Here is a 16,043-nt window from a genome sequence, read left to right as displayed (position 1 = left end):
CTCTCTTAAAAGCGATAAAAGCCCTCTAAGAGGGGACATGGGTCCGGGTCAAACTAAGTCCAACAACTGCATCCCCGAGAATCGAAACTAACACCGGGCTAAAGCAGGGCTGTGTTCTGGCCCCACCATTATTCAACTCGTACACGGCAGACCTGGGGTAAGCCGTGAAAGACGCCAGCCTAGTACCTCCGAGATTGGGCAAGATGACCCTGGCAACCCTTCAGAATGCGGACGACACAGTGATCATGGACCACACCAGGGTGGGGCTCCAAAGAGCTTTAAAAAGTCTGGCAATGTACAACCAGGAAAACAGCCTGCAAATTAACGAGAACAAGACAAAGATAATTATCTTTGGCCAATACCCATACAAAAAGCAAGTAACCTGGTCTCTGGACGATCATCGAATTAGGACAGCTACATTTTACAACTACTTGGAGGTATGAGTAACAGAGAGGGCTACAGTAGCTAGACACATAAAGGAGCTAACGCCGAGAATCACCAGAATAATTCTGTCACTTAGACGTCCAAGCTATCGCCTAGCAAGTCCATCCTTAGACCCTATGCTGACAGTACTTAGGGCAAATCTAATTCCAGCAATTTCCTACGGTCACTTAGCCTTCCCAGGTGCATTAGAGAAATCCATCAATGCAGCCGAGATAAAAGCTTATAAGATCATGCTACAAGCACCCAGACAAGCAAGAAGCACCAGGCTAAGGCTGGAAATAAGACTAAATAGACCGGACTTGGCATTACAGACCTAATAAAATACTATATCACGGTACTGAAAACCCCCGAAACCACTCTCAAACACTTTATAAAAACGATTTTTAGGGCAGCGGTTGCCCCATGACACACTAAATTGGACCAAGCAATAGATTGTCTGAAAATAGAGGCAGAGAGCATGTCCCTTCATGAAATTCCTTACTCTGCCTGGGCTAATGCTGGGAAGCGCCAAGTCCAGACCATCTCGTTTGAACTGGATCGCGCCTCACTCCGGTACAACTCTCTTACACTGGCACTTGACAATTCAAACATTCCCGGGAAAGCTCAAGCATACATACGAGACCCATTCTCAGCACAAGCGAGAAGGAAAATCCTGTTTTTGCACCTCACTGCTCTCAAGATCTTGAATTTCAACCGAAAATGGGTGCGACGGACAACATCGTCTCCTGTCGGCTATGCAATTACCACAGGGAATCCTGGCTTCATCTTCTATGCTGCTGCCCCATGCTTGCCAGCTATCGTCATCGTTTGCTACTCCCAGCACTAAGAGATAAGGGCCTCAGAACCTGCAGGGAGGCATCGTAATGGTGCTTCTCAGAAACGACTACCTGCTTACTTGCTAAAGCCGGCAAGTTTACTCATCAAATTAGAATTGCACTTGACTCCCAGCAACAGACTGCAGATTCCAGGGTCGCAATCATTCAGTAATTAAACCAGCTGGCACCCGAACCCTGACGGATATCACTTAATCCAGGGGCTCTCAGTACGAACAATCTGATCATAAAGAGAGAGTGGGGCCCAGTAGGGGGCATATCAAGAACTTTTATCAAAGACAACCGATATTACGGAGGGAATGACCCTGATGGAGTTTCTATAATTATTGATCCTTACAGAACTAAGCAAAATTGGTGAAAATGAGTTGATCCCACATTTTAATTTTATTTTTAATTTGAAGTCTTAAAGGGACACAGAGCAGTTAACAGAGCCCATACAGGCATGGTGCATTTTTACTTCCAATGCCTTGAAGCTCCTAGGGGGAGGGTGGATGGGAAGAGGGGCGTTGCTTATGTGTTTTATACTGTAAAGATTTTAAGTAATCGTACGGTTAATAAAGAATTCAATAATGGGGAATAGGGATAAAAAAGCAGGCATACTCACTTTGTCAGGGAGCACCACATAAATAAAAGCAGAAATATGTTATAATAAACAGTGCATTTTTACAGTGACATTGATTAACTTTATGATTGTCCATTATCTATAAAGCATTTCATTGACCTTCCTTAACACATTGGAATGATTCACTATTAACTTTGTCATCAATAAAGCATTTCAGTTTTAATAAACTGTGTACACATGTTTTCCTTCTAAATTTAACATGCGGTAGTGCAGTGTTAGAACCCACCAACATCGATTCCCACTCTTCAGAGCTTCTGAACAGAAGCCCAAGCTACATGAGTTCTTGAAACCTAGAAGCCCTCTCCTGGGGTCATCACTTCAACTGCCCTTTGCCCTTAGAAACTCAGGGCGACCTGGGGAGAAACATTTTGGGGGCTCGAATGGGGACTGCTGCACTCCTGGAAGCCCCACAAACACTCTGCCAGAAGTTAGTGGTCTCCCTGCCATTATGGGACACCATAAAGTCACATGCACATTGTCCAGCACCCCAGGTGGTGGTTCTAGGACACTACTTTTGCCTGAGGTTGTGCATATTGAAGAGAAGCCTTGTGCTCTGAAAGTAAATAACGTTCTGTTTCTTTTTTTTATTTATCAATGATTTTACTATTGCGGCTTTGCAGTACAACAATCCTTCTTTTCTTATTTTTTTTTTATGGCCAGGTGAGCCAGCCCCTCAAATTGGATACTCTCCATTTGCCAGCATCTCCCTTCTCCTGCCCACACCCATGGAGGTTAGGTGACTACTGTGTGATGTGCTCCCTACCACCACCCTTACAGACATCGGCACAGGCTTGAAGGAGTCGGATGTCTTGCTCCCAGGGATCTGACCTTCCCAGGAGGGGTTTTATAAACAGTATGAAAACACTCATTGTTTTTTGATTGTTGGGTTTTGGGAACAGGGGCCCGCGTCAAAAGTGACACTAGACTCCCACTCCCAGCATCCTTGCTTGCAGCATCCCCTGGGGTCTTGGTGCTTCCTGGTGGAATGCTTGGACTCCGGTAAAGGGACTTTACTAGCATCCTGGTGAAAATCTGTTCCCCGGGGGAGCACAGTTCTTCCTTTATTTTCTCTAGCCCCATTGGGCTGTTTTCCACAATTTTGAAGTCATTTTGTTCCTGGTGGCCAGCTTTAGTCCCCAAGAGAGGTTTCTTCAGCCACCTAGCCACTACATTTTCATACATGTGTAGGAGGGTGCTCTTTATGCACTTAAGTTCCATGCTCAGGACCTGTCTTATCCAGTGCCTGCTGTTCTTTTCCAGTGACACCCTCCATGCCTGTGCTCTTCACATCCCATATCCACTGTAGCTACTTGAAGGGCATCCATGTGTGTCTCTCCGATAACGGTTAACCCTTTGCAGACGCAGTCATCAGAAGTTCCAGATGAAACCTTATCCTGCAGGGTCCACCAGCAAGACCCCTGACACCCTTCATTGTCTCTCAGAGGACATAATGGGTTCTGGAGAGGTGAAACTGCAGATTTCCATCCAGGCTAAGTCCAGGGCGCTCTAGCATCGGTTGCGGTCTTCCTCAGGGTCTTTCAAAATCGACCTTCTCTCCTTCTCTAGCTCCTTTGCCGAGAATTTTTTAAGTGGGGCTGGAAGTTCCAGTAGGTAGACACCTCTGTTCAGTTCTCAGACAACATCATCATTCCACCCCGTCCCAATGTAATGAAAGGTCTCAGATCTCCCCTGGACCAAGGTATGTACCGTCACTTCCTAAGGTGGGCAAACTTTCCACACTCCCCCAAAGGCAAGGCAAGACAACAATATCACATAAGTCTCCTCTAGACCAAGGTAACACACACAACACTTCTGTAGAGCGAGATATACTTTGCACATCACTTGCCAGGAGTAGAACAACTTCCTATAACACAATTACCTGCTAGAAGGGAATTCACCCATCCTTCTACAGCAGAATACTTGGCCAAGAAGAGTCCACACCTCCTGCTACAAGGAAAAGACGAATTGGTATATCTGGGATATATTTATTAGTAAATAGTACCACACGGTTAGCCAAATGCACCTATCATAGCAGACTCTAACATATCAATAGTATGATTGAAACACAATCAAGGCAAACATATATGTAGAAATATATATATATATATGTATATAAATGTATGGAACCTGAAAATAAAGTTATAGTAAGCAAGAACAGTAGGAAAACTAGAAATTAGTGGAACACCTCACCAACTGTCTGTCCATCCCGTTTCCACTTCGCCAAAGGGGAGTCCGGTTCTTCGGCCGAAACAGGAGACAGTAGTGACACTATACGCCCCACCGCCACAGCTGCACGTCTGCCCTGTGATGAACTTCCACCGAACAGTACCCAGACACCTCCTTTAGTACAAGTGGAGACGTAAGACGAAGCTCCTGGTGAGCCTCGCCCCCTTTTCCCATTAGAGTCCGCACCACTCCGCACCAAGGCCACAGCTTCAGCTGGCCAGGCGTCTGTTAAGACTTCAGAGCAGAGCGAGCACATTCCTCTGACAAGATCCAGTTCTTTCTGGTCAGTAAAGTGCGAAAAACAAGTGAAAAGGAAAACATGCCCTTCTCACCTAGTGAAGCTCAGATAATGGTGACAGCTCAGAAAATGGAGTCACTCAAGCATAAGCCTCTATTCACTCAAAAGAGCAAAATTAGTATGCAAGATGACATAAGATCAGGCCAAAGCCATTAGCAAGCACTGCCGTTAAGCAAGATAAAGTCAGAATCTGAAAGAGACATAATCAAGACCTACTTCGTAGCTTATACTTACTAGGCAGGCCTACACATCACTATATTATGTTATAATATGCTAAATAAGACTGAGATGGTGATGGGCGATGGTCATTATCAGGCTATTTATCCACATAAATGGCACATTCATTACACCAAACCCTCCTGCACAGCATTTTTGGACATTTGAAAATGGTGAAGTAGTCTGTTGAAAGATCTTCTTAGAAAACCTAAGCTTTGCCCCTAACTGCCACAGCTGCCTAGTCACTTACTTCCAAAATCTCAAAGGAGAGGAGCCCCTCCTGTGATTGGCTCAGGAAGTTCGGCCTTTCCTCTTTGTCCTCCTTGAGATGAGCTTTCCCAGGCCTGATGCAGTATAAAAAGTAATTATTACATACAGATTCCGCCCATACCCTTTCCTTTCCCAGGAATGGGTCAAGCACTGGCAAATGGACCTATTGTATGGAAAGGCCTCTGATCTTTCACCTGGCCAGAAGAGTAATTCACTTGCCCAGTAACGGTAACAAAAGCTTGGAATCCAATTAGAAGTTGTGTCAGAAAAATATGACATATCGCCAGGTGCCAGAAGGAGTGCAGATCTGACAAAAGTGACATTGAATCTGCACTCCAGGTCTACATTTACCTTATCAGTGTACCACACTAATCACTAGTGCTGTACTTTGGTTTAGGCTTTGCTCATAATGTATAATAACATAACATATATTTGTAAAGCGCACGTTCACCCGTGGACATCATGACGCTGAATAACAGATGTTAATTGTTGCCCAACTCGATGGTACTCATTTTATTGACCTCAGAAGGATGAAAGGCTGAATGGATCTGCCGGGATTTGAACCTGTGATCATGAGGTCAAATAAGCCCCTACAGTGGACGCATTAGGCCACTAAGCCACCAGACCAGTCAGTCATAAAGTATGCACACATTCTCAGTTAAAGACTTCTGACTTACATTCAGTCACTCACGTTATAAGTCCTACACCAGGTCTGCACCAGTCCCAGAAGTGTCCCTTCAAAGATAGGCTACCCGTAGATTCCGGGTTGAGCTGGACAGTACTTCCACTCTCTCTGCATGCACATATGTTCACGTACAGCCAACCCAGAGACTCTGTGCCCCAGCTGCGCAGGAACAGACCTTGTTTTAAAAGGCTGTGAGCACTCTGAATCCATTTTAACAGAGTTTACAGTGAATGAGGCTCAGTTATTTATACCTACAGTAAACGTTCAATAACATAGTAGTCCAAAGGCAAAACATCCAGGGGGTTAAATGGGTCGGTATCCATTTTCCTACACTATACATATACAGTTTTGTATTGAATAATAAACACATTAAATAAAAATAAAATAGAAATTAAAAAAGTACTGAAGTTCAAATGTAAACGATTGACCACTTTGCATTAACGTTAATGCATTTTCTGGTAAAGTGTCTTCTTGAGCAAACATTTCCTTTAAAACCAAGTGGCTGTTAGTTCCAGGTTAAAGTCGCTCTTATTTTTCCAGTTGTCCAATACATCCTATCCTCCATATGCACTTGATGATATTTACTGTTGTCAGTACAGTGCTTCATAATTAAGACTATTTTGAATTATGTAGCTGAGTACCAGTTAGTTGCATACTTAAGCTGTTGCCTTCACACAGGCTAATGCTTTCTTGGTTTTGTTATTCAGTTTTAAACTGCACTCACCAGTGGTGTCTTTTTCAGATCCATGTTGCTGACTTCAAATTTTCTGCTGGGGAACTTTATGAGTGCTTGTCTCAGAATGAGTACAGGTAAATTGCACTGGCAGTGCATTATATTTTTAATGCTAAAATTAGTATTGCTTTGTGATGTTCTTTATGAAAATGTCATCTTTGTTGATAGGTTTGCTGTATTCTGCAGAATTTATTCAGGATGTTTGAACACAAGCCTCTACATTTTGACTTCTCTTCCTAGGCAATAAAACTCACCAGCCTTAGTATAAGAAATTGGATTATTATTGGGAGTGGATGACTACTCACTTCAAGAAATAACCACAATCCTTGTCAGGGTGAACCCTCCAAGTCACTAAATCGGAGAGAGACTTCTAGCTGTCGATTCCTTACCTTTAAATTTCCCAGGTGTCAGGATGGATCTGGAAACCATACCCCTTGCATGCGCCATCGGGTGGCTTCATTCGGCTCCGCGTGATGTCTTTGTCGGTTATGACATCACGGTACCTATGTAGGCGCCACCCAGTTAAGCGCTGATCTGGAAAGAGCTACCCCTCTGTTGCTGTTTGACGGGCTTTTTCTCAACTTTTTGTCAAATTCGAAAAGAAATTCCTTTGTGTGCGAGGATGTCTTAGAGGAAGACAGGGTTCGAGCGATGTGGCGCATGATGTCGGTTACCGACCTCCACCTCCTCTGCCTCTGGTGTCTTGAGTGCGATCATGATTCAAAGTCGTGCTCGGACTGCTGTGCATTGGCTCCGAAGGCCTTGCGGGAGCAGGCTATGAAGCTCCTTGCAGCCTGGCAGTCAACACCGTCCAGCGAGACTCCGTGGAGAATCCAGGCCTGATCGAAGAAGAGGAGGTTACAGGACCGCTCCTGGAGCCCAAAGTTCTCTTCGTCCCACTTGAGGTCTTCGGGACACTTGGGGAATCTTCACCTCGGCGGTTGTCTGTCGACAAAAGAGGTAATGAGCACTGATCCTCTAGGCACTGTTCTGCGGAGTCAGAGCCAGAGTCGACTTAGCTCCTCCCTCCCTTTCTGGGAGCCGAAGCAACCACCGCTCACATTAAAGAATTTTACGAGGCCATGCACTGCGTATTTGAGCAGGCCGACTCCTCTGTTGAGCCTTCGGGCCCAGCAGAGTTGAGAGGGGCTCCATCGGGTTAGACGTCGTCATCTCCGGCGATTACGCCGGTGGGGCCTCGTGGATCCGACCTGGGTTTACACTGGTCATGCCATTGCAACCTCCTCTGGCGTCGTACCCGAAGTCGGCGCGGTCGGTGCTCACCGGTGGCAGCAGCCCAATCCTTATCCCGGATGACACGGAGTCGGAACAACGTCGCTCCGATTGAACCCAGGGTTTCTATATTGTGGCATGAGCACTTAGAAAATGTGTTAGGCTTGGGAGAGGAATGGGAGGGGTCTGTGGACCCTTTGGAACACCAGGATGACTCTGCAGTTGGACTGGTATGGGGAACTTGGGGAAGCCAGTGGACTGGACACCTCTCCAGATATGGACATCCTCTCTCCACCAACTGTGGCTACGGAGGAGGGGGCATCCTAAGCCATGGTGGTTAAAAGGGCTAGCTGTGGTCCTCGGACTAGGGCTGCCCTCCGTTCAGGTCAGGACTAATCTCCTGACTGTATTGCTTCAACCTGGGGCTTCCACCTCCGAACCCCTTGCTCTTTAACAAAGCATTGACTGATGTCCTTCTAGGCACGTGTTTCAAGCCTAGCACAGAAGCTCCTGTGAATAGGACAATTGCACGCTGCCATCGCCCATGCCAGACGATCCAAAGTTCCTCAGCCAACACCCCACCCTGAAAGTTTGGTGGTGCAGGCCTCTACATCCCAGGGCACATTCCCTTCCGCTCCTCCGGATAGGGAATCCAAGAGGCTGGATTCATTTTGAAGAAGATGTTTTCTTTCTCCAGCCTGGCATTACGGTTGGTGAATACCGCATGCTTATTGGGCCATTTCTCCCACTCCCTTTGGGAGACAGTTGCGCAAGTGTTGCTACAAGTCCCGGAGGAAGCCTGGGCTGTGCTCTCCCAAGCAGGTAAGAACGGAAGAGATTCATTGGGCAGATCGATTTCCACGACAGTGGCCTTGAGGCGCCATGCCTGGCTTAGGACAACTGGCTTCTTGGGCGATGTCCAGGCCAATTTGGGAAAATGGCAGATTCGGCCCAATGAGGTTCAAGGACTCTCGAACTACAGCCAGATACTTGGGCCTCTCTTCTACTCCTCATGGCCAGTCTACATTTCGCCCCTTTCATGGCAACGAAAGGGGTTTCCAGCCATTTCAGCCCTATCCCAGCCCCCCGTCCTGTGCAGGCTTCCCAAGCCGTGCGGGGATGTGGAAACGGTTCATTCCAACCTAGAAATGAAAGTCAGAAGTCGTCTGCCACCTGTCCCTCGGCAGCCGCAGCCTCCAAGCATCCTAGTCTGAATCTGCTAGACCACACCACTCCAGTTGGCGGGAGAATCCTTCATCATCCACCCCACTGGAGGTCCATAACATCGGACAAGTGGGTCTTGCAGATCATTCAGGAGGGCTATTTTCTGCCTTTCCTTTCTTCTCCTCCTCCCATCCTGCCAAATCAGGAACGGCTGATGGAGGATTATCTGAAATTCCTCCTGGAGGAAGTTACAGCTCTCTTGGCCAAGGGAGCTATAGATAGGGTCCCGGTTTCAGAAGTAGGCAGTGGCTGTTATTTCTGCTATTTTCTGATTCCGAGGAAGAACAAAGGGTTGAAGCCCATTTCGATCTTCGGACCATCAATCTCTTCCTCAAGAAGTAGAAGTTCAAGATACTCACTCTAGCTCAGGTCTTGTCTGCCCTAGACCAAAAAGACTGGATGGTGGCGTTGGGCCTGGAGGATGGGTATTTCCACATCCCCATCCTGCCGGGCCACAGGCGTTAGCTGCGGTTCAAGGTAGGCCACGTGCACTTTCAATTGACTGTGCTACCCTTCGGCCTTACCAGTGCCCCTTGAGTGTTCACCAAGGTGATGGTGGTGGTTGCAGCTCATCTGCGCAGGTTAGGGGTGTCAGTCTTCCCCTACCTCGACGACTTGCTTTTGAAAGTGTCCTCGCCCCAGGCAGTCGTCTCCCACCACCAGACTGCGGTGAACCTCCTGCATTCGCTCAGGTTCTCTATAAATGTGCTGAAGGCACACCTGACTCCTTCTCAGACACTCCCTTTAATCGGAGTTGTTCCGGACACAGTGCAGTTTCGGGCCTATCCTCCCGAGATGCGAGTCCAAGATATTCAGGTTATGATTCCGATGTTTCAGCCTCTATCCTGGATTTCGGTGAGACTGACTCTGAGCCTGTTGGGCCTTATGGCCTCCAGCATCCTGTTAGTAAAGCATGCCAGGTGGCGTATGCGGGCTCTGCAATGGGACCTGAAGTTGCAGTGGGACCTGAAGTTCCAGTGGGTACAGCATCAAGGAAATCTCACTAATGTGGTCCAGCTCTTGGAAGTAACTGCAAGAGATCTGCAGTGGTGGTTGATGAACCGTGATTGGCTCAGCTGCAGACCCATCTCTGTCCCCCAACCAGAGCTAACAGTCGTGACAGATACGTCACTTCTGGGATGGTGCCGCCATCTGGGAGAGGTGGAGATCAGGGGACACTGGTCTCTGGCTGAGTTGGGGCTCAACATCAATTTGTTGGCACTTCGAGTGATTCGGTAGGCATTGAAGGCATTTCTTCCCTCTGTCAAGTGGAAGTTAGTGCAGGTGTTCACAGACGACACCACCGCCATGTGGTACTGCAACAAGTAGGGCGGGGTGGGGTCGTGGGCCCTTTGCCGGCAGGCCCTGCGTCTCTGGACATGGCTGGAACAGCAGGGCATAACCCTGGTGGTTCAACACCTGGCTGGTTCTCTGAACGCCAGGGCGGATGAACTCAGCCGTCGATGCCTAGCGAATCACGAATGGCATCTCCAGTCAGCTATGGCGCAAGGTCTCTTTTATCACTGGGGAGAACCTTGGTTAGATTTGTTCGCCTCCAAAGAGAACGTGGAGTGTGAGCTGGAGTTTACAAGGCAGCTTATCGCTTGGCAACGCCTTTCATCGCAAGTGGAGCTCAGGCCTGCTGTACACCTTTCTGCCCATATCACTCCTGCCCAGGGTTCTGAAGAAGATCAGGAGCGACTGGGCCCAAGTCATCCTTATGACTCCGGACTGTGCAAGGAAAGTCTGGTATCCAGAGCTTCTGAAGATGAGCATCGATCCTCCGATCAGGCTGCCCCTTCGGGAGGATCTTCTGTCGCAGCAGAGGGGGAGGGTTCTCCACCCGAGCCTGTCAACTCTGCGCCTCCATGCATGGAGATTGAGCAGCTGCAGTTGATGGTTTTTGACCATCCTTCCGAAGTATGTAACATTATTTGGGCGGCTAGACATCCCTCCACTAAGACGGCATACGCCTGCTGTTGGCAGATATTTGTATTATATTGTACAGAAAGGTCTATTGACCCTCTTTCTGCTTCTCTTTCCACTGTTCTTCTATTCATTCTAATCCTTGTCCAACAGGGCTTTGCTTTGGAAACTCTCAAGGGTTATCTTTCTGCTTTGTCAGTTTTTTTTGCGGCTGCCTGACCAGCCCTGTCTCTTCAAGTCTCCAATTGGAAATAAGGTTTTCGAGGGGCTGGCGCACTTGTTTCCACCCACGCCTTTTGTTATGCCGCAGTGGGACCTCAATTTGGTCGACCAACTCTTTGTGGGGTACGTGGGAGCTAAGAAGGGGCGGGCGGTGCAGAAAAGGACCATCTCTCGCTGGGTCGTTCTCTGCATTAAGATCTGCTATGCCCTTGCCAAGATGCAGCCCCATGAGGGATTAAGGGCCCATTCCACTAGGAGAAAGGCTGAGACCGGCTTTGGCTCAGGGTGTCCCAGTCCTTGACATCTGTCAGGCGGCAACATGGGCTTCCTTGCACCCGTTTGCCAAGCACTTCTGCCTGGACATTCAGATCCGCTGGGACGGGCATTTTTCCCGTTTGGCCCTGCAGGACTTCCTAGTGTAAGGCATTGGTCCGCAGCCCATCGCCGGGATGGTATGGCTTGGGTATCTAATTCAAAAGTAAGGAATTTGCAGCTAGAAGTCTCTATTAGATGAACACTTTACCTTCAGTAACGCATTATCTGGTAGAGACTCTATCTAGCTGCAGGTTCCTTGCAGCCCCACCCATGCTTCCCTGCATGGCGAACTAATTTTGTAGGGCTAGGGTTACTCCCCTTTTCAGGGTCCTAGTTTTGCACATGATTACGTCAATAACTTCATGGCTCTGTGCTTTTGGCATGGAAAAAACTAAAAGTACTGACGTACGCGTGTCTTGGTGGCACCTACATAGGTCCTGCGATATCATAACCAACGCTACTGACAACATCACGCAGAGCCGAATGGAGCCACCCATGGCGCGCGCAAGGGGTATTGCTCAGCAAAAGTGTCCGTATCGAGCCTGACGGCTGGGAAGTTCAAATGTAAGGAATCTGCAGCTAGATAGTCTCTACCATATAATCCATTGCCGAAGGTAAGTATCTTTTTCATTAACATGACTTTAACCCCCTTGTAGCTATGGCACACAGCAGACAAGTTTAACTTGAGGCAATGTTAACAGTATTCATGCTCTACAAAAACAGTAATAAAGTCAAAATGCAATAAAAATCCCAAACCAGACTAGAAAAATAGAGTAAAATGTAATAAAATCACAACAAAAACAATATGGAGAAACAGAGATATGGGGCCACATGTATCAAGAGTTTTTGCATTCGCAAACGGGCCGATTCTCAGAATCGGCTCATTTGTAAAGGCAAAAAATGCTTTTGACTTGTATCAAACCCTATTTTGCGATTCAAATTGTAAAATGGGTTTGGGATTCAGTATTTGGAAGGGGTGTGCTTAGGGCATCCCTTCCAAATACCGAATCGTAAGAGTATGTATGAATGTTTTGTGACCGTTAACGCGGTCGCAAAATATTCGCATTTTACCACCTACTTCAAGTAGTTGGCAACCCATTCGCTAATGGGAAGGGGTTTCTTAGGGACTCCTTCCCCTTTGGGAATGGAAGTGAAAATGTTTTTTCAGAGCTGGCAGTGGTCTCAAGGACCACCGCCTGCTCTTAAAAAATTAAAGCAAAACTTTTCATTTCACTTTTTGTAAAGCATCCCATTTTCCTTTAAGAAAAACGGGCTACTTTACAAAAAAAAAGATTGCTTTATTTAAAAGCAATCGGGGACATGGGGGTCTGCTGACCTCAGCAGGCCACCATCCCTGTGATTTTTGCGATTCCTAATGGGTCGCAAATTGTGACCTACCTCATTGATATTATGAGGCAGGCCATCTGCGACTCACTAGGAATAGCAGAAAGTGTTCAAAACACTTGCAGAAATGCTGTTTTGCGATTTCCTAATTGCGAGTTGCAAGGATTCGCAATTAGGGAATTGCAAAAAGGTTTCTTTGTACATCTGGCCCATGATTTTTTAAAGTTTTGAGTTGTAATAGCACCAAAAGCACAATGCGCCAATCATATTCAGAGGTCCTTATCGATTGGGACCTAGATGCAGTTTGAGGCTAACTGTGGTGGAGCATCGTATGCATGAATGAGGTTCATCTTGGTCGAAGATGTTACCTTCTAACTTAGGGCCTGACGTAATTGTGGTTTGTACTCGGTTAGAGTCGGTCCTTCAGGCTTCTCTAATCATTGGCAGGAACCACTATCATGGAGGTTCATGGCAATGTGTCAAAAGTTTGGTGAATAGCTCATTCAAACATGAAGACTGCCTGTCAAACTTTTAATAGTTGTCTTCTATGGTGTGGGGGTGCGTTTGTTTTACTGTCCCTAGCCACAAGGTTTTACCTGGAGGTGACGAACAGCAAAATATGGATATAACACTGTCCACTTGAAATCTGGCTGATGTAAACCTCCAATGGGTCGTACTCTGTCAGTCATTGGAGGGTTATGTTAGCAATTGAGCCGGGTATACTTGTCCAGCAAGTCAAATATACCAATTAGGAATAAGCCAACTCAACCATGTTTATTTGGGGAGCAAAGGCACTTTACTAACAGGGCTTTGGATACCCAATTGCTGAATGATCGGTAACATCCTGGGTGGAAAAGAAAAAAAGGGAATATATATGAAAAAAAGTACGCATATTGAGGGGGAACATCACAGATCAAGGAAAGAGAAAACACTATTCAGGTCCTCTGGGTCATTAAAAAGGAAAGCACTAACTGAACATTGTATGTATTCAAATACATATGTTTAACCAATAAGAGAATACAGAAATGTTTTCCCTGTCCATTATAGCTACTCTGGCGTGATTAAGGAACAAAGTAAAGAAAAACTAAGAAAGTGGGAGGTTGCAGATGAAGTAGTGGGCCTCATCAAGCGAAAACATGCAAATATGAAAAAAGATTAAAGGTTTTGAATGTTGATACAAAACTAACCTGAACACAAACCTGTAAATACATCCAGAGTTGGTAGTATAAATTTAAATAGCTGAATGGAAACAATAATAAGTAGCACACACCATAAACATATATTGATGTGTCTAAGAATAAAATACCAAAACTAACAGTCAAGCACACAAGTAGATTTATAAAGACCGAGTTCCCAGTTTTCCAATAAAATGCTAACTTGCTGTAGGAGCCTGGCTTAGTATATATGGTGCTCACTTATATAAGTGTAGCACTCTGCACTAAACCAGACAACTCTTATGGTGATTTTAGTGGTCTTAGACAACCTTAGAAAGCTCTTTAAGTGGTAGCTGTGGAGAGCAGCCTTCAGGCTTAATCCAGAAGGAGTGTAAAGCAGCTTGTTTTACCAGTACTTAATCTTATGGTATAGGTTAAGTGAAAAAGAACCACACAGTGTAGTTATAAAAATATGAATTTATTATAAACACTCACTAACACATTGCAATATCTCCTACCCAGAGATATAATCACAATACACACAGTACCTTGGAAATAGGAGATGTAAGTAGCGCAAATTCACAGTGGTCTCCAGGGGGAAAACGCATCATAAACTGAAATAGTGGACTACGAACCACAACCTAAGTTGAGAATGGAACCAGAAATCGTAGAAGAGCTGGGGACCCAAAGAACTACCCAAGGTGAGTATCTAGGAACCCTACGGAGGCCGTGTGTAGAGTGGGAACACAACAGCGTGCTCAATGCAAGTCAATGGGTAAGTTGCAGTTGCCGTTTTAAAGGAAAAGGACCCCTCCCAGTGGACCCTGAAGACACCCTGTGGAATATGGAAGGTTGGAGAGTCACCCCACCCGTGGATACCTCAGGAACCAGGATACCTATACCAGGGAAGCCAGGTACATAGGTGTAAAGTGACATCGGAAACCGCCGAGGACCACAATGGCGGACTTCAAGAAAGATTCTGCTGGTGAAGAAGGTGAAAGTGTCCGGTGGAACCTAAAATTGGATTCAAGATGAGAGGTACGTGCAAGCAGAGGGGACAGAGTCTATGCGACTCAAGAGTGACCAAGGGGCAGGAAAAAAGAATGCCCACCGATGCCGGGGATGAAGGAGAGTTGACGGTGCCCTTGAAGTTGCAGCTGTGCTGACCAGTCAGCGCTGTAGAAGACCAGTAGCCATTCACGAGCTATTGTAGGAAGCTGGCTCTGTATATACTATACCAAAGTGAGTTATAGTGTGCACAGAGTCCAGTGGAACCCAAAAGTTAGGCAGAGGTAAAGTAGCTAGCACCTTACTCTCTATTTGTGATAGTGTGGTCGACCAGTAAGGCTTCATCAGAGGACAGTGTTAAGCATTTGTTGTACACACTCAGTCAGCAAATGATTTCACACACTCAAAGACTGAACTTCAGACCAATTGTTTTTGTATAAAAATATTCTTTTAGTTATTTTATTTTCTAGAACCAAGCACGCCTGGCACAGGTAAGCAATAAATACTTTACAGTAGTAATGCAGTTGTAACACAGTTTGTATAAGCTTTTTTAGTAAAATGACCAGTAGATTACTTTGCAGATTACTTTATTTACACAGTGCAGTACACCTGGATACTGCACTGAGACATTTCCTGTAAACAGGTGAGTAAAAGCGTTTTTGTTATTCAGTATAGTTTTAAAAAGATTTCTTGGATTTTCCAACTCCACACAGAAACTTTTCACAGAAAAACAGTCAATGTTATCCTATGGAGGAAAATAGGGTTATCGGTTCAAAGGTAAATATTCGGTTGTGGGAGTTGGTATTCTGGGGTTAGACTCGGGGGTCCCCCAGGGTCAAGGATGCACTCTTGTTACACCCTCAGCGGCACTAGGGTGGCCGGGTGCAGAGTGCTGATGCCCAATGTTATCCAATGGGGGGCCTCCGGTTGGTGGCTGCTGACGAGCAGTTCACTGGGTTATGGGAGCAAAGCTCCTGAACTTAAGTTCAGGGCAAATGGGGATTCAGGCCAGCACAAAAGTTGCACCCTCAGCGGCACTGGGGCGGCCGGGTGCAGAGTGCTGTTTTGGCATCGGGCGCTCTCTAGCTTTCAATGGGGAGTCTCCGGTTTGAAAACACAATGCAGGCTTGGGGACGAAGGTCTTCTGGGTGCGAACACCACTTGGAGAGGTAAGTTGGGATCCTGGGGGTTGGTTATGCACCCAAGGCCGTGGGACGTCGGGTGTAGGGGTGCCTTTTAGGGTTAGATCTTCTTACCAGCTCCTGGTCACGGGTGGGGGGACCTTCTGGA

At 46.5% G+C, this 16,043-nt stretch overlaps 1 protein-coding gene across 5 annotated transcripts in view; it reads left to right on the top strand.

The window, feature by feature from the left end:
• The window catches only part of SWT1 (SWT1 RNA endoribonuclease homolog), a 976,200-nt gene that overhangs the window by 933,568 nt on the left and 26,589 nt on the right, over positions 1-16,043 (top strand). For all 5 annotated transcript variants that reach the window (XM_085601694.1, XM_085601692.1, XM_085601689.1 and 2 more), the window contains one exon: positions 6,337-6,404. In XM_085601694.1, coding sequence (XP_085457820.1) covers positions 6,337-6,404 — 68 coding nt within the window. The remainder of the gene's footprint in view (positions 1-6,336; positions 6,405-16,043) is intronic.

This window comes from Triturus cristatus, chromosome 4_2 (assembly GCF_964204655.1).
Source record: "Triturus cristatus chromosome 4_2, aTriCri1.1, whole genome shotgun sequence".
Classification (NCBI taxonomy): domain Eukaryota; kingdom Metazoa; phylum Chordata; class Amphibia; order Caudata; family Salamandridae; genus Triturus; species Triturus cristatus.
This window is presented reverse-complemented; position numbering and strand designations above follow the sequence as displayed.